This window comes from Gadus macrocephalus, chromosome 11 (genome assembly GCF_031168955.1).
Source record: "Gadus macrocephalus chromosome 11, ASM3116895v1".
NCBI lineage: Eukaryota > Metazoa > Chordata > Actinopteri > Gadiformes > Gadidae > Gadus > Gadus macrocephalus.
The window spans coordinates 18,254,860-18,277,851 of NC_082392.1; the positions used below are offsets into that span (position 1 = coordinate 18,254,860).

The 22,992-nt window shown below is 48.2% G+C and overlaps 1 protein-coding gene across 1 annotated transcript; it reads left to right on the top strand.

Annotated features, from left to right (window-relative positions):
• The first annotated feature begins 430 nt into the window (after nt 1-430).
• Nucleotides 431-22,881, top strand: LOC132467770 (TGF-beta receptor type-2-like). Its single transcript, XM_060065319.1, is given in 10 exon segments — nt 431-611; nt 1,412-1,533; nt 1,536-1,601; nt 10,736-11,034; nt 11,415-11,663; nt 12,094-12,207; nt 12,714-12,851; nt 14,670-14,811; nt 20,309-20,436; nt 21,853-22,881. Coding segments are annotated over 10 exon segments (1,683 nt in total). The 5' UTR covers nt 431-465; the 3' UTR covers nt 22,132-22,881.
• Nucleotides 22,882-22,992: the final 111 nt, after the last annotated feature.

Genomic DNA, 22,992 nt, shown 5'->3' on the forward strand with positions numbered 1-22,992 from the left:
AGCCCAGGCTGTTTTCTATTTTATTTTATTACAAGTAGTCGAATGTCCACACCTGGTTCGGTGCTTGACCCAGGTTTAGGGGTGCTGATGTGAAATCCATCCCGTGAACCTTGGCTCCTTCAGAGGGGTGCCCAGACCAGAATCGTCAAACAACCATTAAGAAGGAGATCCATGGCCTGCGTCTCTGCCCAGGGACGTTCCCCACAGACTTGGCATCGGTCCAAACCCGGGGATGATCACCGTGTATGTCTCTGGATGTTTTTCCATCCTCGTTCTAAACAAGCTGGGGTTGTACGTGGCATGTGCCCAAGAGTTTAGCATTATCCTTAATTTGTGCGAGATTTCATCCCGTGCCTGAGTTTGTTCAGTGTTTGTACGTGTTTGTATCATCACAATGGCGTCGACCCCTGCTACAACCGTGGACCGACCGAGTCTTCTGTTTTCCCTGTGTCTTGTCTAGCCGGCATGTTCCACTCGGCCATGCCGCTCAGGAAACTGTGCAAGTTCTGCGACTTGGAGAGGTCCTCCTGCAATGGCACGGGCACCTGCTTCTCCAACTGCTCCATCACTTCCATCTGCCAGGAGGACGAGGAGATCTGCGTGGCCATCTGGTATGTAGCTTGGCGTGTGCATATGCGCTTTCCTGTGTGTGTGTGTGTGTGTGTGTGTGTGTGTGTGTGTGTGTGTGTGTGTGTGTGTGTGTGTGTGTGTGTGTGTGTGTGTGTGTGTGTGTGTGTGTGTGTGTGTGTGTGTGTGGTGTGTGTGTGTGTGTGTGTGTGTGCACCTATTTTTGTGCGTTGGTTCTTATCTGTCTATCAGCACTGTCATCTTTAGATCTACCTGGGTCTCTCTCTACCACAGTCTGTCTGGCTGTCTGCCCTCCTTGAACCTATCAACGTGTTCCTTTGTCTGTTCAGAACACGATCTTAAATAGACCGGTTCTTAAACTTACTAGAGATTACTACAAGTGTGTTGCTATGCCTGCACCCACAATAGTAACATCTAAAATAAAGTGACACATCAATCATAAATTCATGATAAATATCCACATATCCTCTGGCCTATCCAAAAGTGATGGTTATGTTATGCTGGAAAAGAGTAAAAACAATTTGCTGTTAGACAAGGTTTAGTCTACGTTTGTGTGTATTTCTTTTTTGATTTGTAAACAATGCGGGGCGAAGTCTCCATAATCGTTTACAGTGCTAACATTGATTGTTGGATGACTAAACATTAGATTTCTCTCTCTCTCTCTCTCTCTCTCTCTCTCTCTCTCCCCCTCCTCTCTCTCTCTCTCTCTCTCTCTCTCTCTCTCTCTCTCTCTCTCTCTCTCTCTCTCTCTCTCTCTCTCTCTCCTCTCTCCCCCTCTCTCTCTCCCCCCCTCTCCCCCTGACCTCCTCCTCTCTGACCCAAGGAGGAGGAACGAGAGCAGCTTCTCGGTTGAGACCCTGTGCCACGACCCGTCCCAGCGTCTGTATGGCGTGCGGCTGGAAGACTCCAACAACACGGGGTGCGTCATGACCGAGAGGAACATCACCGGGGGGCGGCCTTCGTCTGCTCCTGCGTCGCCGACGAGTGTAACGACCACATGTCCTTCGTCCCCGGTGAGACACGCCACCCCCCCCGCGCCCCCCGTGCCCCCCCCCTCCCCCCTCCTCCTTTCACAAGATGAAGTCACACAAAGTGGCCGTGAAGTGATGCTCCCCACATCGCCGCAGATGTCGGCGCTTATTGCTGCAACGCCGGACCTGGTCTGGATCAGACCTAAAGGGCTGATTATGGTCCCCACGTTCACGCAACGCAAGGGGGTTACGGACCCCTTACGTCCTTGCGGACCCTCCTTGCGTCCACCGCAAGCGCCTGACGTGCGCCTCCCAGAAATTTTAACCTTCTTTCGAGGCCACGCAGCAGCAAGGGCTGTGATTGGTCGGCTTACTAAAACCCGACGCAGAACCATAAAGGTTCACGACTGAGTCGAAGCGTCTGCGTGGTCACTGCGTTGCGTGAACGTGGAACAATAATCAGCCCTTAAGGGAGTGCATGTGGGGCATGCTAGCATGCTAATGCCCCCGTCGTGTAATCTTTGGCGCATTAGCATGCTAATGGACAAAGAGTATGCGTGTGTGTGTGTCGGTGCGATAGCGTGCACCTGGTGCATGAGCACACCCAGCGTGCTGCCCCCATTGTAAACCCCCGAATATTTTTCTTTAGGGAAATGCACCCTCTTGTTTGTATGATTCTTGTCAAGTCAACTGGTGATACAGCTGCTGTAAATCGATGCGGGACTTCAAAAGGGACGCTACTCGTGTGTGTGTGTGTGCTTCTGTGCTTTAGTATAAGGAGTTGGATAACGTCCCCGCCAGAGCAGATGGTCATTGTTCTTCGCTATCACACTCTGAACTCTAGATAGGGACAGGGGATTTTCCACTTGTCAGTGTTTGTTTTTGAACCTCAGATCCTACCAACTTCCGAATCCCAACGGTTAACGGTTTAACGGTTAACTCTGCCACGGTCAAAAGTGCTAAAGCAAACATTCAAATAATTTGTCTTGCAAATGGCTGCACTGCTATAACCTGCTCCCTCAATTGTTGGAGAGGAATCTGAATGATGCACTAAACAATGCACTAATTCTTCCAAATAAAAATAACAATTGTTAAACTTCGAGACAATTGCTTTTTTTTAAAGGTCCTCTCAACTCAACACATACGCATAGATGGTTACTCACACAGAAGTTCTCTATTTTGGCCTATTCTCTGCCTCACTTTTTTATAGCGTCTACTTAACTCCCACCCATTCTTTACAGCAATGAGTAAATTAGTGCTGAGAGCATTTCACTCACTCATTAGCGGTGGTGGGAGCATTTAGGGGTTACTGTTTTTTTTAAGGCGAGTGGCTTTGGTTTTTACCAAGCAATGGTGGTGGGATGAGGGCATCACAAACAAAGTGAGAAAGTGGAAAAATACCCAAGAACATTGAAGGAATCCTTGCTACAATAACGTGCCCAAAAGTGGTGAATGTGTGGGTGTGAGAGGGCATGAGAGAGACAATTTTGTGATAGTTGGTAAACCTGTCTGTGTGAATCCATGGGTTCACAGCAGTGTGGTTTTCTGTGTGTGTGTGTGTGTGTTTGTGTGTGGGTTTGTGTGTGTGTCTGAGAGGAGGCAAGAGAGACAATTTAGTTATTGCCTGTAAACTCTGTGTGTACACACATGTGCACAGCAGTGTGTATCGGTGTGTGTATTCTCTTAATGTGTTTGTATGTGTGCATGTATGTATGTACTTGTGTGTCTATTTTTCTGTGTGTGTGTGTGTGTGTGTGTGTGTGTGTGTGTGTGTGTATTTGTGTGTGTATCTTTCTGTGTGTGTGTGTGTGTGTGTGTGTATGTGTGTGTGTGTATCTATGCTTGCGCTCATTCATGTACGTACGCGCACGTGGCCACGCACGCGCGCGTGTGTGTGTGGATGGCAGTGTCCTAGAGAGCTCAGACACGCGGTTTCCTGTCTGTGTTTAACTCGAATCAGAACACATGGCTCGCGGGCCCCTCCAGACACCCTACACCTCCTGGTAGACGGGGCCCATGACGTAGCCCCGCTCCTGGCCCTGCGTCTGCTGAACAACAACAGGAGGGAGGGAACAGCTTCATTATCTCACAGACAGCTATTACGCCTTTGGAGATTTCCTCCCGCCCTGCCAAACCGGGCACGGGCTGCTCTGTTCTGTGTACAGGCTGCTCTGTTACTGTCTGTTCTGTTACTGGCTGTTCTGTTTATTGGCTGCTCTGTTAATGGCTGCTTTGTTACTGGCTGCTCTGTTACTGTCTGTTCTGTTTACAGGCTGCTCTGTTACTGGCTGCTTTGTTACTGCTGCTCTGTTACTGGCTGCTCTGTTACTGGCTGCTCTGTTACTGGCTGCTCTGTTACTGGCTGCTCTGTTACTGGTTGCTCTGTTACTGGCTGCTCTGTTACTGGCTGCTCTGTTACTGGTTGCTCTGTTACTGGCTGCTCTGTTACTAGCTGCTCTGTTACTGGCTGCTCTGTTACTGTCTGTTCTGTTTACTGTCTGTTCTGTTTACCTGGCTGCTCTGTTACTTTATTATACTCTACCCAATATTACTCTACTCAGTATCGCTGTAGTCTTCTCTGTGATATTGCACTACTCTACGGTATTCTAATAAGCGGTACTCTATTCTATATTTTTATACTCTTCTTCATATTACCTCTACTCAGTATCACTGTAGTCTTCTTCTTTTTTTTGGTTGGTTTATTTGAAACGGGGACCATGTACAAGGTTCATTAATTAAGTGGAGTAAAAAGATGGCTTGTACCAGATTACAGCTAAAAGCTCATTTCCATCTGCCTGGGCAGGTAAGAAGAATAAAATATGCAATATTGCTCTACTATACTGTACTCTACTCTATATTACTGGTCTCTACCGAGCTCTACTCTAAATAGCTCTATAAACAGAGCCCCATTTGAGCATAATGCACTGAAGACACCGTAGAGGAAGTTGAAAAGGAGTCCTGACTGACTTCATGGTTGAAACTGTCACCCTCTGAGGTCTGGCAACAGATGAGTAAGGGAGCCTGCAGAGCTGTTCAATCTAACCACACACACACACACACACACACACACACACACACACACACACCACACACACACACACACACACACACACACACACACACACACACACACACACACACACGGACACATACAAACACACACATGCACACACACACACACGCACAGACATACACGCACACACACACACACACACACACACAGCACACACCCAGAGCGATGAGGGTTGTGGCCCTTTCCTCCCATTGAGGATGGATGGAGCAGGAAGTGTGTGTTTATTGACTGGAGCAGAGCCACGGGTTATCCAACACATGGCCGGCGTGGTGGCTCCCAGACGGAGCATCCCTCTTTCGCAGCCCTCTCCTCACTGCGACCGACCCTCGGGGCTCCACGGCCACACGGTGCAGGGCGAGGTGTCTGAGTCAGGGCCTGCCGCCATGGGACCACGGGACATACACTGGGATCATAATTCATGGATAGATAGGTAGATCATTGTAACAATCCTTTATAGGAAATGACAGTGCCACTGCAGCTTCAAGGCAGACATAACACCACACATTGCCTCAGATAGCTTCCATACTTAAAAAGTTGAAATACAATAAATAAATAAATAAATGAATAATAAATAAATACTACAAATGTTAATTTTAGTTTTAGTCAGAGTTGTTTTTTGTGCATTGTAAAACCTTATAGCAGCTGCCTATGCTAGACTTCCTGTATCTGTCGGTTTTGAACATTGGTGCAATCAGCCTCTGACTGAAGGTGCTGCTCTTGATCACCTTCAGGGCGTGGAGTGGGTGAGTGGGGTTACGGTCATTATTGAACCCAGTTTGTTCAGCATCTGTCCTCTAATGGGGACACTAATGGGTACCAGTGTGGTGACAGTGATAGGAGGATATTGAAATGCACTTTTCACAGGCGACTTTTCCCTTAAAAAGTGGCTTTGAGGTGTACTCTCGATGCTTACTTTAAGTATTATATGTCGTGTCTTAGGGATGAACCACTTTTTGGGGACTTGATAACATGATGAATATAAAGTCTACGTTCATCGCATAATTTTTCAAGTGGTGATTTTTTTCAAATGAATTAAAAAACTGGCACAATATTTCTGATGCATCAGTGCTACACAGCCCAAGTCCAGAAGCGCAAATCATCCCCCACACACACACACACACACACACACACACACACACACACACACACACACACACACACACACACACACACACACACACACACACAGGGGATGATGGTCTTCGGTGAGGCCCTGTTGTCTGAGGCCTATCAGAAACGGATGTCCCGCTAAAAAGGACATCTGACAGCAGAGCACCCTTTGTCCCGACCCTCTCGGCACGTATCGCGGTCCCGGGACGGCGTTCAAACCCGACCTCAGCTGGGACACATGTTCATCAGTGCTGTTTGTCATAAAATGCTACTCTGCGTGCTGTCAGTGCCGACGCTAATGTAGCCAATAATGCTAAGCCACTTGATTAATGGCTGATGCTTCATTGTGTCGCTGTCTCGTCGCGGTGGTGGTAGTATTCAAACCATTCCCGAAGCCGCGATGCCAAGTCATTCCTCTGTGTTGTTATTTAATTATATGGCTTGACGGTATCACCAGACTGGAACAGGCAGGATTAATGGGAATAAAATGGTACAAAGTACTAACGACATGGAAGGGCTTGTAAGGTGCAAGTTGTGTTTTGATCTCTCCGTGGCACGGCGCGGACACTAATCATTACCATTATGGTTCTTTCATTATTAAAAACCTCTTCATTTTTGTATTTAGCTAAACCAACACAGACATAATTAGCAGTGACATTTTAAAAGAGGCCAGCGTTCCTTTGGCTTTTCTGGGATTACGAACGTCGAAACATGAAAACTTTTCTAAAGTGTTTTTTCATGCCAGCAGTTGTCTCATAAATATGCAACCACACCCAGCCCTTACCAACAGCGTGCACCGCCTGAGACTGTGGGCTTAATCGGCGGTTTATTGGTTACAGTTGTGTTTCCAGTTGCTGTTAACCACAGTTGACAACAGAGTGAAGTCATCAAGTACTGGCAGCAAATAATAATTTTCCACTGAGGCAATTATTATTTTTAACGGCGTTGTTTGATACGCCATTAAGTGCTCGTAATAAGTTCAAATCCGAATCCATTTCAGGGCGTTTTCAGGATAGAGATGTTTACATTTTTGCCTGGAGGGGGTTATTAAAAAAGAAAAAAGAGGAAATCAAGAACAGAATAAAATATAACGGGGAAAGAATCCATTATTGGTCCCATTCTAGCCTACAAAGAGGAAGAAGAAGACTAGACGAGGAACTACAAGGAGGAGATGATGATGATGATGACGAAGCTGAAGCCTCGGGCTGATGGGAAAACATATCTGAGCCAGTGTATTCCTATCCGGGATCTTAAGACCTAATTAGAACAGTGATTCATTATCTCACTCTCACGATGGAAAGGGAAGGAAAAACAAACAAAAGACGCACAGAAAGACAAGGAGTGATCCGGAGCCAAGACAATCCCAACGGAGTTAAACGTTAAGAAGTAAGATAAAAAACAAGTGCCCGGGGTGTGACCGCAGGAAACGACGGTTGAAGAAATACAAACAGAGCGAAATGAAATGGAGAAGAGGGCTGACATTTAACGTGTTTACAGTCACGACTGCTGCCGCCCAGTTAGCTAACCGTTACCATAACGAGATATAAACATTGTTAAATATTGTTTATGACATTCACTTTTAGTCACTGTTGCCCCCTCTCCTACCCTCCATCCTAACATGATACCCTTCCGTCTGAATCAAAGCAAGATATTAATACACAGAGGTTGGAGGAACAGTCTATTGCGAGAAAGCTGGCCAACACAAAGTATAATAATGTTGCGATAAGAAATGCAGATTTTTTATCACAGACAAACACAGGATTAGAAAAGGATTCTGCAGCGTATAGTCTGACTCCTGGACGTTCTATAGCAACACGTGTCTCTTTCCCACTCTCTTTCTTTGGCACAGCCTGAAGCATTCCTAGTCCCTGAATCATCCTGTCCTCTCTTGAATGTGCGGTCAAAGAGCCGGTCGACATCAGGTGATTTTCACACAGCGTCTTGCTTTATTAGGCCTCTTTAAAGGGAAGAAGGCTGCATACAAATGTATGACGACTGAAACACGTGGGACTTAACCTGAAACCGACCAGTTCATACGAGAGAGCGAAAACACGCGCAAACTTGATGTCACTAAATCTCACTAAATCTTTTCATATAATATATTGAATATATCGATCCGTAATCCCATAATCATATGATGGGCTGTAATCCCAATCCCAGCGCTGATTGCGTTACTGTGCGTTAGTGTGCGTTAGTGTGCGTTAGTGTGCGTTAGTGGGCATGAGTATGCATTAGCGTGCGTTACGGTCAACACTAGCCCAGTTGGGCGTCAGTGATGTGGTGCGTGCACCGATGCACTCTGCACACACACTGATGTATTTTCAGCGTGTGATGAGTCTCCTGTCTCCTGGCCTGACCCGGCCTCTTCGTGTCATACCATGAAATCACGTCTGGGCTGCCACTCAGCCCCCTCACCAGAGAGACTGGCCCCCCCTCACCAGAGAGACTGCCCCCCCAGAGTAACTGGCTCCTCTGTGAGGCCTCAGCTCCATCCAAGTCCTCTTGTTTACAGCGGCGCGCCTCAGTCAATTAACGACATCCTGGACAGAGAAGACAGAGCCTGAGTCACACATTTTGGGGAAGGCACGTCTCAGTGTTCAGACGCACACGTGTGCACCCACGCGCAGACGCTCACTCACACACATGCAGACAGACAGTAACACACTCCCACACTTATTCACAGATATACACACACACATATGCACATTCTGATTGATGCAGACACACACACAAACTCACACTGATTGATACACACACACACGCACGCACGCACGCACACAAACACACACACACAGAAACACACAGAAAGATACAAGCACACATAAACAGTTAGATACGCACACACACACAAATTATTGCTGCGTTTCATTATACAAATTACACAGGCATTTCTTCTCCTGTTTTGAATGATTTGTTGAACCTCGTTCATTGCAGCGTGAGAACATTCTGGCATGGTGATAGGAAAAGGCAACACGAGTTCCCTAACCAGTAGAACTCCGCCTGCCCGCCCAACTCCCGACATGTTTAACACGCTCACACACACATACACACAGACACACAGATGCGCAAATACATGCCCGCCCTCATGCTCACACACACACATATACACACACACACACACACACACACACACACACACACACACACACACACACACACACACACACACACACACACACACACACACACTCACACACACATACTAGGGAATCACTTTTGAGTCTTTATAAGCCACAGAGCAAATATGCTTTTCATTCATTTTGAACGTACTAATGTGTTTGCAGTGCGGTATCTAAGCGAAAGCCCAAAGCCATTTATATAGTAAAGATCAAACAGATTTATATCCAGTAGTTATTTTCCTCAACATTGTGTGTGTGTGCGTATGTACCCATCACACCTACGTGTGTGTGTGTTTGTGTTCATGCGCGCGTGTGTTGAGTGTGAGTGTGTATTTGTTTGTCTGCGTATGTGTGCACGTGCATTTGTGTGCGCGTGTGTGCGCGAGTGTATTCATGCATGCGCGTGCGTATACGTGTGTCTGTGTGCGTGAGTGTGTGCACGCGTGTGTGTGTTTGTGTGTTGTGTTTGTGTGCATGCATAAGTGCATGTGCACAACATGTGCATGTGTGTGTTTTTGTTTGTGTGTGGGAAAAAAGTGTGTGCTAACCGTTCGGGGGGTGGGTGGGAAGCGTGGGCGTGACTGAGGCTGGCGTTCACATCATCCCAACACAGACGTACAGAGAGAACGAGAGAGGGACCTGGCCTGGCTGGTCAGTCCAGAGCAGGACAGGCCATCCACTGTTCTCCTCCTCCTGCGCCGTGGGCCTCAGGGCTTTGGCCGCCGTCCCCTGCCCACTGCCAGCGGAACCAGAGGTGGTAGTTAAAGGCTTGGGCCCCGTGTGGTGAAGCTGGCCGCTGGCTGCACAGCCCCAGAGTCCAGAGTCGTTTTGGCAGGCGGTGTCCACTGCAGCCTGCCTAGCGTCTAGCGAAGCCAAGCCCGTAGCCAGACTCCTGGCCCGCAGCAGACACGCCAGTATGAAAACTCACACTTGGTTTTTGCGTGCGCTATCCTCGCCCCTTAAACGGTTGTGGTGATCATTATGCTCAGTGGAAATAGGAGCTTAGAGCCGATCTTATTAAGAACACCCAATGAGCTGTAAGTGAGTCGTGTCTGAATGGGCTTGAAGGAGAGATCGCTGTCGTTTTGTAGGGGCTCGGATAATATTTGCCTGCGGTAGAGGAGGTGGTGGGCTATGGTAAGGTTATACAGGAATCCCTCCAGGCTGCTGACAGCTGTGGATGCGGATGAATGTGGGACTGTTTTTCTCACCGCATTCATTCAGAGTCCTAACAACTATACACCCTTCTCCCTGGCCTCCTATCCTCCCATCTCCTTCCCTCTCCTTCCCTCCTCTCCTCTCCTCTCCCTCTCCACTCCCCTCCTCTCCTCTCCCTTCCTCCTCCGCCAACTCTCTCCTCCCCTCCCCTCCTCCACTACCCCCTCTCTAATTCCCCCCCCCCCCTAATCTCCTCTCCCCCTTCCCAACTCTCCCCTCTTCTTTTTCTCCTCCAGCCCTCTCCTCCTTCACCACTTCCCCTTCTCTTCCCTCCCCTCCTCCAAACAAACCGCCCCACTTGTTACACTGATCACTCATCCTTCTCCTCCTTTCCTCCTCCACCTACTCTCCCCTCCTCCCCCCTCCTCTCCCCTCCTCCTCCACCTCCCCTCCAACACCCCTCCCCTCCTCAACACAAACCTCCTAACTCGTTACACCCATCACTCATCATTCTCCTCCTCTCCCTTCACCTCCCCCCTCTCCACTCTCCCAAGCCCTCTCCCCCCCTCTCCCCCCCTCTCCCCCCCCCCCCCCCCTCCTCTCCCCTCCCCCCCCCCCCCTCCTCTCCCCTTCCCCCAAAAAACCTCTCCATATGTTAAACCGATCACTCATCCTTCTCCTCCTCTCCCTTCCCCTCCCTCCCCTCCGCTGTCCAGTGGTGGACGTCACCCAGGAGGTGCCCATGGCCTCCGTCATCCTGATCAGCCTGCTGCCCCTGCCCGTGCTGCTTTGCGCGGTGGTGGCCATGTTCTACTGGTACCGGGTGGCCCGCCACCGCCACATCAACCAGGAGTGGGAGAACGGCCGCAAGAAGCGCAAGGCCAAGGCCGGGGGTCTGGACTGCAGCGACGCCTGCGCCATCATGATGGACGACGATGGCTCCGACAGCAGCTCCACGCACGCCAACAACCTCAACCACAACACGGAGCCGCTGCCCATCGAGCTGGACATGCAGGTGCCTGGGTTTCTTTGTTCTGTTGGCTTCCTTGTCTTTTTTCTGTTTGGCCTGTGGTGAGATGAATGGATCGAAACAAAAGTGAAAGTGATTGGAGCCATCGTGCTTGATATGCTGAGTTGTTGAAGGGCGATCAAGAGCTCTTCACTTTTGTTCTGTTACAGTGCCTATGCCTTTGTTTGCTCTAAAAAGAGCTGAAATTAAATGATCAACGAATGCAATTACAGCAAACTTAGTTCATATGCTGCATTTTGGATGATTAAGTCCAATTTAATCCAATCCAAGCATTTTCCAGCATTTTTCTATCTTAACTCCATGATACACATTTCACACCGATGCATCTTACTGACGTCCATGTTGGCGTCCCCCTTTGGCGTCAGGTGGGGAAGGGCCGCTTCGCCCAGGTGTACAAGGGGAAGCTGAAGCAGAGCACGTCGGACCAGTTCGAGACGGTGGCCGTCAAGATCTTCCCCTACGAGGAGTACGCCTCCTGGAAGAACGAGAAGGACATCTTCTCGGACACGGACCTCCGGCACGAGCACATCCTCCACTTCCTCACGGCCGAAGAGCGAAAGGTGGAGAAGCAGTACTGGTTGATCACCGCCTTCCATCCCATCGGGAATCTACAGGTGGGTGAACGGAACACCGGGAATCGGAGCAGGCAGCAGAGCTCTTGCAGCTCCTTACATGCTAGCTGCCCTGGCTAATGTCTGCTCTGTTGCTCTCCTCTGATTTGCGTTCTTAAATGTTTTAATTGAGAGTGGCTCGATGGCTCAACCCGCCAGGGCACTAACCACGCGGGCAAGGTTCCATTCCCACCTGAAACCTGTGCTACATGTCATTCCTCCATGTCTCTTCCTCAATGCAATTCCATGTTGCTCTTCCCTGTCCTGTCCATGGAAGGCACAATTTTTTTTTTTCAAAAAGATGATCTTATGTTAGAAAATCTTAGATTACAATAATGATCCAACCGCCTTTGACAAACTACTTCAAATGTCACTTCTCGTCTCCTGTGATTTTCCTTCCCCCTCTCACTCTTCCACGGCTGTGTTTCTCCAGGAGTACCTGACTCGACACATCATCAGCTGGGAGGAGCTGAAGGTTCTTGGCAGCTCCATGGCCAAGGGAGTGGCCCACCTCCACAGCGACCACCTACCCTGCGGACGTCCCAAGGTACCCCCGCAATAACATTGTTTCAAACCCTACGGCCTTAAACAAATACCGTCACTGACACTGCAACCTTCAAGCCAACACACATACGTTTTTTAACCGTTAACCTTCGAGGGCCCTGGCTTGTAGGAATGTCGAAGGTGACATATTATACCACCTGGTTTGAGTGTGATTAGCCGTTACAAGCCGTTCTGAAAATGTGCCTCTTCACAAGTGGGCGTGTCCACCTAGATGTTTGCTGGATAGATCAGTGTACCACCCTACCAGGTGGACTGTAGTAAACGTTGCTCTTCTATCCATCATATATCTAGGTGGACACGCCCACTTGTGTTGTCAGAAGTGGCAGATTTTCAAAATGGCTTGTAACGGCAAATCACACTCACACCTGGTGGCATAATATGTCACCTTTTAGTGTTTCATGTTGAATCAATGTCTGCTGTCACAATGTTTCCCGCCGCTCATCCAGGAACTGTCTTTTGATACTGATGCCTCTTTGTGGATGTCCTTAGGTTCCCATCGTCCATCGGGACCTGAAGAGCTCCAACATCCTGGTCAAGAACGACCTGACGTGCTGCCTGTGTGACTTTGGCCTGGGACTCCGCCTGGACAACTTCCTGACCGTGGACGACCTGGCCAACAGCGGGCAGGTGAGAGGAGATGTCCTGGCTGATAGTGTTAGCCATCCATGGAACAAAATATCCTCTGGCTTTTTTTATTGCTGCTGTGTAGGAGATGGGGAATAACAGGAATTTGTTATTGGAGAAATTCCTCGATCTCTCCTGGTACTCGCTGTACTATCTATCTCTCTCTTTCACAAACACTCACTCTCTCTATCGATCTTTATCTGTCTCGTATCTTTCCTTGTGGAAAGGATTATTATTATTATTGGAAAGTAGTAGTATTAGTAGTAGAAGCGATAGTAGTAGTGAAAGTCATAGCAAATGTAGTAGCAGTCAATGGTTACATATAAACCACTTCCTTGGAGAAATCCCCATGAGCTGCATGACCAGCTGTGTTTTAAAATGTGTTTGGCTGATCTTGCAGATTAGGGAAAGCATATTCTCTGTCCCTCAGCGTTTTGAGAGGTGGGCCTTTCGCTGTTGTCATCTAAGCTCTGCGTATTGTGCCACTGTAGGCTTATTGTGTTGTATTTGGAGTAAGATAAGAGCTGGCCATGTTTGTTTATCTTTTACACACGGAGAGAGAGAGAGAGAGAGAGAGAGAGAGAGAGAGAGAGAGAGAGAGAGAGAGAGAGAGAGAGAGAGAGAGAGAGAGAGAGAGAGAGAGAGAGAGAGAGAGAGAGAGAGAGAGAGAGAGAGAGAGAGAGAGAGAGAGAGAGAGAGAGAGAGAGAGAGAGAGAGAGAAACTGAAAGATTAAGTTGGTGAAAAAAAAAGAAAGAACTGGAGGTGACCCTGATTCTCCCTTGAGCTCTCTGTCTCCATAGCTTTACATACTGCTCTCAATCTGTCTATACGTCCTTTGTTCCTCATTGTCCTTCCCTGTTTTATGATTCACGGCCAAACATGAGCAACAGGTGGCAATGACTTGAGTCATTCGCAAACCCAGACACTTACACACACACACTGCCTTAGAAGAGGCTAAATGTCTAGCAGAGAGTTTCCTCTTTTGTGCACATGCCCAGCGTTCGCAAATATCAAATTTTTTCCATAACAAATATATCATAGTTTGTAGGTCCTTTAACTATCTCATTGTGCACGTTTTTCCCTAAATAAGATTGAAAAAATCAAACCTGCTTAACATTGCGCCACAATCCGGCCGTGCTGAACCAGATTTTGTTCGAACAAGATTTCACGGATACTATCTATGGATAGGTATAGATAGAATGCATGTGTAAAGTTACATTTTTCTTGCGTGACACAGGAACCTGAGACCACCCTGCTGTCTCAATAATCTTGAACCAGCAGGAAAAGACTCAGCTGTCATCCCTACTACGGGCTAATAATGATCAATATAGACAATAATACAGACAGAGCCAAGGTCTACTCTCTATCTCTATGTCAGGCAAAAATATGAACAAACCCAGTGTTGAGTATATTCATTGTCTCATAAAGCGGATTTAAAATAAATAATCAAAATTTTAATAATAATCTTAAATCTTGGCAGTGGGGCATTTTCCCTTTTCTTTTCTTCCCTTCATATTGGTTTTGACCAATCACCTCACTGGAGGCTGGGCTCTGTAAGTGTCTGATTGGCTGACATTAAACACACTCAGCCAGCACTAGTCAGGTTTTCCTGGTGGGAAGAGAAGCATGAAACACCCTGTCCTTAAAACCCACGCTCTAAGAAGACGTGTCTGTAAAGGTATTCAATCAACATCCTGTAGACCGGCCGCTGTATAAAAACACTTGTTAGGATCCCCTTCTGAAGCTTCATCCAGCACAGTAGGACTACGGGGTTCCAAGGCCGGTGTGTTGATGATCCTGGCTGTGTGTCCGATGTGCAGGTGGGCACGGCGCGGTACATGGCCCCGGAGGTCCTGGAGTCCCGGCTGAACCTGGAGAACATCGAGTCCTTCAAGCAGACCGACGTCTACTCCATGGCTCTGGTGCTCTGGGAGCTCACGTCTCGCTGTGAAGCCATCGGAGGTCAGCAGACACACGCGCAAACCGTGCACATGCACACGCACGCACGCACACACACACACACACACGCACGCGCATACACTCAAGTCTCGCTGTGAGGCCATGGGAGGTCAGAAGATACATGTGCACGCACGCACACACAAGCAAAAGTTTGTAAGCAAACCCACACACAGGAAACACCCACCCGCCAAAACATAGACATTCACACGCAAACACACAGAGACACCCACCAAAACATAGACGTTCGCACGCAAACACACAGACATACACTTAAACAGACAGACAAAGGTACAAACTTAGATAGATATATATATATATATACCCGAGGAAAAACAATCCTCACAGACATCAACATACACATATAGACAAAAACACAAAGTGATAAAAACACATACAATCACCATGCTCACAAGCAACCACACACACACACACACACACACACACACACACACACAAAATAACACACACACACACACACACACACACACACACACACTTTCTGTCCCCATGAGGTGTGTAATGATGTATTGGTATTACATTTTAGCGCATTTACAAATGTGTGTATTGTGTGTGTGTGTGTGTGTGTGTGTGTGTGTGTGTGTGTGTGTGTGTGTGTGTGTGTGTGTGTGTGTGTGTGTGTGTGCATTCCTGTGTGTGATTGCAAGCCACACATGGCAGGAGGACTTTTTAGACTGTGGTTTCCTGTGTGGTAAGGATCAGGGTTGTGTGTTGAAGGGTTATGCCTGGCACACACCAGACCAGACAATTCAAAAAATGTAAAAAAAAACGTAGAGCTCACCTAAAGATAGTTGAAGACGCTGTTAGCTGTTTTGGTTTTTCAATGTTTAAGGAAACCCCTTTTTTGGGGGCTTATTATTCTGTAGTGTGCGCCCAACATGAACAGAGGCATGGGCCTCCATTCCTCCACCTCCACCTCCACCTCCATCCCCACCTCCAGCGCCCAGGTCTGCTGCAGCAGCAGTCTGTGGAATGTCTGATATTTGGATCGGAGACGATCTCAGTTCAGCCACTTGTGCCCTTATATGGGCAGGGAAGCAAGGCGAGAGACAACGGAGCATGGGAGAGAGACAAGGAGCAAGAGAGAGATTGTAAGTCGCTTTGGATAAAAGCGTCTGCTAAATGTAAATGTAAATGTAGAGATAGACGGATAGAGGGTCAGAGACTGAGAGAGTGCACATGCATCTCCAGAAGGGTCAATGGTCTCTGGTTATTTGTTTGTAGATACTGCTCTTTGTGTGTGTGTGTGTGTGTGTGTGTGTGTGTGTGTGTGTGTGTGTGTGTGTGTGTGTGTGTGTGTGTGTGTGTGTGTGTGTGTGTGTGTGTGTGTGTGTGTGTGTGTGTGTGTGTGAATGCGTGTGTGCGTGTGTGTGTGTCTGTTTGTGTGTGTGCGTGGATGTGTGTGCGTGCGTGTGTGCGTGTTAATACAGTCTAGTCGTAGCAAAGATGCGGAGGAGGATCTATGCTCTGTCATCCAAGCCACGTCTTAGCTAGACCTTAAAAACCAGACAGTCACATTCCATCAGAAGTGTGTGCATGTGCGTGCGTGTGCGTGTCTCTGTGTGTGTTTGCGTGTGTGTGTGTGTGTGTGTGTGTGTGTGTGTGTGTGTGTGTGTGTGTGTGTGTGTGTGTGTGTGTGTGTGTGTGTGTGTGTGTGCAACAGGAAGAGAGAATGAATGAGAGAGACAGATGCCCCTGATCTGTCTTTGTTTCTTTTTTGGATCTGATTCGGGGGGGTTTTCTGTCTGTGTGTGTGTGCGTGTGAGTATGCGTGTCAGTGTGTGCATGTGTTTGTATGTATGCCTGTGAGAGTACGTGTATGTGTGTGTGGCGTCTGCCTCCTTATAGTTTCCCTGCTCCACCCTAACAACAGGGGAGGGAGCCCTGGATTGAAATACTACCCTATCCTGTTGTTGTTGTGGTCAGTTATAGTACATCTCTCTCCTTCTCATTCCATCCCTCTCTCTTCCTTCCCAATTTATTTCCCCCCCCCCCCCCATTTCACTCTCTTCCTCTCTCTCCTTTTCCTGTGTGATGGCTAAAGTTTATATCATTTCAATTAAATCTTCTGGGGTCATTCTGTTGTATCTCAGGGCATCGTGGGGTTTGTAGGTTGGTGTGCCCAGTGTCAAAACATGTGACCATCCTCATTGCGTTTTGGACTGGCATTGGGATGGGCTCCGATTGGCTGCTTGCCATTGATAGGAGAGCAGGGAACCAGACACGACTAGATGATTGGCCCAGCACAGTGTTCAACATTTCTTGGGAGGGTATTAGGTGAGGAGCAACAGGTGTTCTGGCACTCCAGGAACTGGCAGTAACAGTAGAGGATTATATCTGGAGACCCTGCTGTTTTGCTTTGAAGTCACAATGAGTCAGTGAGTGTTTTTCTTTATATGGAGTTATATTGTCGGCCTCGGACAGGTTTGTGGTTAAAGTTATGGTCTTTCCCGCCCGGCACTTAAACTAGTCTCGCTATCGCTCTCTCTCATCACTCAACCTTTATCCTAGATCGGCTTTTCCATCTAGCTCCATCCATCTTTTATTCTCTCTCTCTCACCTCTCTGTCTCTCCCGCTCTCTACCTGTCTATCTATCTACCTCAATCTATCGCTCTCGCTCTCTCTGGATGAACTTGACTCTGACCGGGAGCTCGTAAAGAAAAAGCCCTGTTGGCAAAAGGGTTATAGTTAAACAATGTCATAATGACTCTGTCCACAGACCCGGCCACAGGAATCCCGCCTGAAACTTAAGAGTGTGGTTTCTCGTAACGGACGTTGAAAATATAAATAAGGAAATGCTATTCATGTACGTTGCTTGTCGCGAGAATACGTACGTACTATAGAATAATTTTTTTATTATATTTTTTGCAGCTTTTCGCAACCGTTTCCTTATTTTCCTTCTTCTTTTTACTCTTATCCTCACATCCCCTACCCTCTGAATCCCCGTTCCTTCCCCGTCGTTCCCTGGGTTTGTTTGGCCAGGCGTCGGACACGCTCGGCCCGTTCTCCAGCTGGGCCCACACCCTTCACGTGCGCGGTCGACCAGCTCACTTCCTCGGACCGCTCCCTTTTCAAAGCAAACAAAAAATACTGAAGAAAAATCCTCCTCCGCCCCGCGAGGCAGGTGGGGGTCTCGGAGCGCCATGGCGACCAGGGTTGCCATGGCGACCCCTCCCCCGCCCCCCCCTCCCCCCCCCCCCGTCGGCAAGGTCGCTGCCAACCTCTGGGCGACGCAAGACCCAGACAGATAATCTGGAAAGGAAGCTGTCGTAAAGCCGGCCTCCCTTCCCTGAGACCGCGCTGGGATGCACGGGGCCCCAGACGGTAGAAACACACACCCCGGGGAGGAGGAAGAGGGAGGAGAGCGGCGGGAAGGAGACTCCAGGTGCAGCCTCGTGTGACATGTGTTCTAGCTCTGCGTGTGAGGCCGACCCGTAGCTCTACTGGGGCAGGGAGGCCTTGCAAGTCTCCCCGAGGAGGGTGTAAACAAGTGTTTTAACAACTTCCTCAGCGGACCGCTTGAGGAATTCCCCACTTTCCCTTATTCGCTCTGCTTCGGTTCGAGTTGCTTGTTTGTAAAACGGGGCTCACGGGAAAAAATAAGCACAAATAATGGGGACACGATGGCGATTGCATCACCGACCCGCGGGGTTTAATGGCCGTTCGACAAAATCTGCAGCGCATAACTGGGTAATTGTGATAATGACTCTCTCATGCCCCCTCGTCGGTTTGATAAAACACAGACCGTTGTTTTCTTAGCGCTCTGTTTTGAAGCGCGTTCTCCCGGGGGGCGTCGCGCCGTGCTGCCTCTGCGTCGACTCCCGGACACCGTTTGAAATCGGTGATATTTGGAACTCGACATGAAACCCAAACAGCCGAGAGGTTGAGGACGAAAACCACCCCCTGCCTAGCTTGCGTTCAAACTCCCTGGCGTGTGTGTGTGTGTGTGTGTGTGTGTGTGTGTGTGTGTGTGTGTGTGTGTGTGTGTGTGTGTGTGTGTGTGTGTGTGTGTGTGTGTGTGTGTGTGTGTGTGTTTGAGTGTGTGAGTGTGAGTGCGTGGTTGTGTGTGCCAGTTTGTGTGTGTGTGCGTGTGTGTGTGTGTGTGTGTGGTTGTGTAAGTGTCTTAAGGTGTGTGTTTGCGTGGGTGTGTATGTATGCATGTGTGCGTGGTTGTGTATGTATGCATGTGTGTGTGCGGTTGTCTGTTTGGATCGATGGGCGGGGGGCTCGTTTTGGACTACTGTAGGGGTGGGCGGGTTCCACTTGCCGGAAAAACAGGAAACGTGGGCCTTGCAGAGTCAGCTTCTCTGCGCAGTCCCAAACAAGGCCCTTCACTTCCTGTCCGTGGAACTCTGCTCCGGCCTTCCCACTTCCTCTGAGCGGTGGAGGACACACATGCAACAGAGACCCCAGAAGCATCATTTATTTCATCTAAGTGTGATTTATTACATTACATTTCTGACACGTCATGAAATCGGGAGTCAAAGACAAGGCCCGGCGGTGCAGATTGGGGCAAAGTTCAGGCACACAGGATGTCAGGAATGCTGGGAGAAAGATGTTTTTAAATGTTTTTAGGGGAGTCTTTGTTAGTGCCATAATGCCATACTATTAGTGATGGATGTGCGGCTTCCTGGAAATGTTTTCTAGATAGACTATATTTGGCGATGTTATTGAGAAGAAGAAGAAATTGTTTGTGGATCACAGACCAGTATTCTGTGAAGTACAGAATAGCATTAGGTCATTAAAAAGTATTAGGCATTACCCGACCAATAAATACATGAATGAGACGGGATTTCAATGAGTAAATCATTAAAGTTATTTTCAATGTAATTTGGTTGTGATAGAACAATGTCATTTCACGAAGCCGCCCAGCTTAAGTGCAGCTGTTAGCATCTCATTCCTCTTCGTTACTGTCGTATGAGAGCCGTCTCTTTAAGGTTACAGACAAACTCTACAGCTGTTGTGAGTTCAATTTCATGAGGTCTGGACACAATCCCGGAACTCTCTTTTTCATGTTTTAGCGTTTCAGTACTCCAAGCTTTCTCTTATTACCTTAGGCGTTTTCCCAACTCAAAAAGAAAAAAAGGAAAAACTGACCCATGGTGAGTTTGGTGTTTTGAACGCTCCCAGGCCAGGGGAGGCATCGGTTGCTGGTATCAACTGAACACTTGTTTTTACAAACAAACGCTGGTCACGTGCCAAAGATCGAGCGCTGCCTTTGTCGTGGAAAGCATTGTGAGACACGAACATAAACAACTGAGGACAAAGATGTGATGTCAAGATGACTAAGTTGTTTCCTTGTGTGAAATGGCCGATGATCCCTCATACCTTAGGTAGTGTCCACAACCTTTTCTAACCTTGTTCTGTGTGTGCTTGTGTGTGTGTGTGTGTGTGTGTGTGTGTGTGTGTGTGTGTGTGTGTGTGTGTGTGTGTGTGTGTGTGTGTGTGTGTGTGCGTGTGCGTGTGCGTGTGCGTCTGCAGAGGTGAAAGACTACGAGCCCCCGTTTGGCTCCAAGGTGCGAGAGCACCCCTGCGTGGAGAGCATGAAGGACAACGTGCTGAGAGACCGCGGCCGGCCCGAGATCTGCAACTCCTGGCTCAGCCACCCGGTGAGACACCTCAGCTCCTTCTACTGCTGCACATGGAACCACTACAGGCAACACACGCATTCATAGACAGATGAGACACCTCAGCTCCTTCTGCTGCTGCGCATGGAACCACTACAGGCAACACACGCATTAATAGACAGACGAGAACCCAGTGGCCGAATCGAAACCTTTGTATCGTATACACCATGCTACAGTGTGTGCTGTTTTCTGGCGCGCTATTAGCATGTGAGCCACGAATTTTCCACAGAATTCAAGCTGGCGGCAGTAATTGATGACGACGCCGCTTCAAACCCAGTATATGTTATATGTGTCATACCTTTGTGCCGTATTCCCCATGCTTACAGTGTGTACTGTTTTCTGCCACGCTATTAGTATGTGAGCCAAAAGTAAAAAAAGAAATCCCGGAATTCAACCTGCCGGCCGTAATTGATGAAGACGACACGCCGCAAACCCACTGAGTTATATGTGTACAAACAGAAGGATATTTGTTGTATATGATTGCAATAATAATACAAATATTGCGGTTGTAATGGTTTTTAATAGACTTTAATAGTCGCGGTAAAGGCATTTGTCCTTGGGTCCAAATGCATTATGGGTATTCCAAGACTCTAGTGTCCATATATTTGAAGGATTAAGATTTTTTTTGTATACTCTTTTTTATTGCATAGTAAGTAGTTATGATTTCAGACAAACCTCATACTAAAACCATCCCTTATCTATCAGAGGTTTAGTTTTCTCACTTTTTCCCACGTCCCACGCATTCCCACGATTATGAAAGATCATCGGTTTCAAATCAGTTTCCCAATCCATGTTTTAGTTGAGCAATATTGTCCCCCCGACTCATATAAACAAGACTAAATGTCTAATATCATCGCCTCTTACACACGCATATGGTGCAGATGATATGAGCTTTTTGGCAACAAATACAACAACATCAGCAACTGCTGGCCAACCCACAGATTCCCACCCAGGCCGCTTTACCAGAACTCTGTTCCTCTCTCACTCTCACCACCACCCTGGCCTTCCCAGCATGGGGTAGCCCCCTGTATTCCACTCCAGTACAGTACGCTGAATTCCCAGTTAGACAGTTAGGCTGCTCGATTATTGGAAAAATCATAATCCCGATTATTTTGGTCAATATTGAAATCAGGATTATTTTAGAGTTTGAAAACATGATGCGTTTAATCAGCATTTCTCTCCAAAAAGAAAACACTTTCTATCTGAGAACGTTGAAATTTCCCCTTAAAAATAAATAGAAAATAATGTCAACTCGATAATATTAGTTTGGAGACCGTTTGAACCAAACATCGAAATTGCGATCAAACTTTGATTGATCGCACAGCCCTAGTCCCAGTACCAACACCTCCCTTCTTCCCCCCCCCCCCCCCCCCTCCACCCCCTCCACCCCCATCACAGGGCATCGCGGCCATCTGCGGCACCATCGAGGAGTGCTGGGACCACGACCCGGAGGCGCGGCTCACCGCCCACTGCATGGCGGAGCGTCTGGCGGTGGTGGAGGACGAGATGGACACCCTGTCCAGCCGTAGCAACTCCTCGTCCGAGGAGAAGGTGCCCGGGGAGGAGGAGGAGGAGCTCAAGGTGTCGGCGGTCGAGGGGCTGCTGCAGGTGGACGCCAAGATCATGGAGATACAGGACGTCAAACCCCTGGACTGTTCGGTGAGCGACGAGAAGTAAAGAGGAGGTTTCGTTAGGATGAGGACGTCGGGATTAGGGTTTTTTTTTTTGACGCCGGTGCCGCAGCGCCGGGAGGATTCAACGAAGAGCACTCGGGTGTGAACGTTCAGATGGTCAGCAGTGAGCTTGTCAATAGCGGTGTTAATGCGCAAGGAGCCCTGCGGAGTAGAGCTCCTGCATTCAACGCCTTCAACGGAGGAGCTGGACCTGTGGGCTAAAGCCACGGGGACACAGTGTCACACCAACTGCAGTCCATCCATCCAGAGCCTCAGCGCGTAAGCAACCGTCAAAGGTGGAAGGTCGTCAAGAGGCGAACCGCATTCTGACGAGCTTACGAGGGCTTAAAAGCTAAAATGCTAAAGTAAACTGGAAGCTTTAAATGGGTCAATAGGCTAAGCACCCGGACAGTATTTTATGCAGCAATCAATACAATCAGCCATTACCAAAAAAGGGCATCTTCTTTGTAAGAGAGGGCAGGAAAGAAGAGTATATTTTATTTGCACTTTACCATGGGAGAGGAAAGCATTTCAGATGTTCCAATGTCTAAAGTGTTATGTCCATGTCTGAGGGAGTTTCAGTAAGCCAAGATTTCTCTTTTGTATAATGTTGAGCCATATTGTAGAACTAATGACTTTAAGAGTGTGTGTGTGTGTGTGTGTGTGTGTGTGTGTGTGTGTGTGTGTGTGTGTGTGTGTGTGTGTGTGTGTGTGTGTGTGTGTGTGTGTGTGTGTGTGTGTGTGTGTGTGTGTGTGTGTGTGTGTGTGCATGACCAGAGTATGTTAAAGTGGTGTGAATGTTTTTTTAACCAAAATCTGCAGTGTAAACCTGCTTACTGATGTGAACAGGTGTTAACAGGCACAA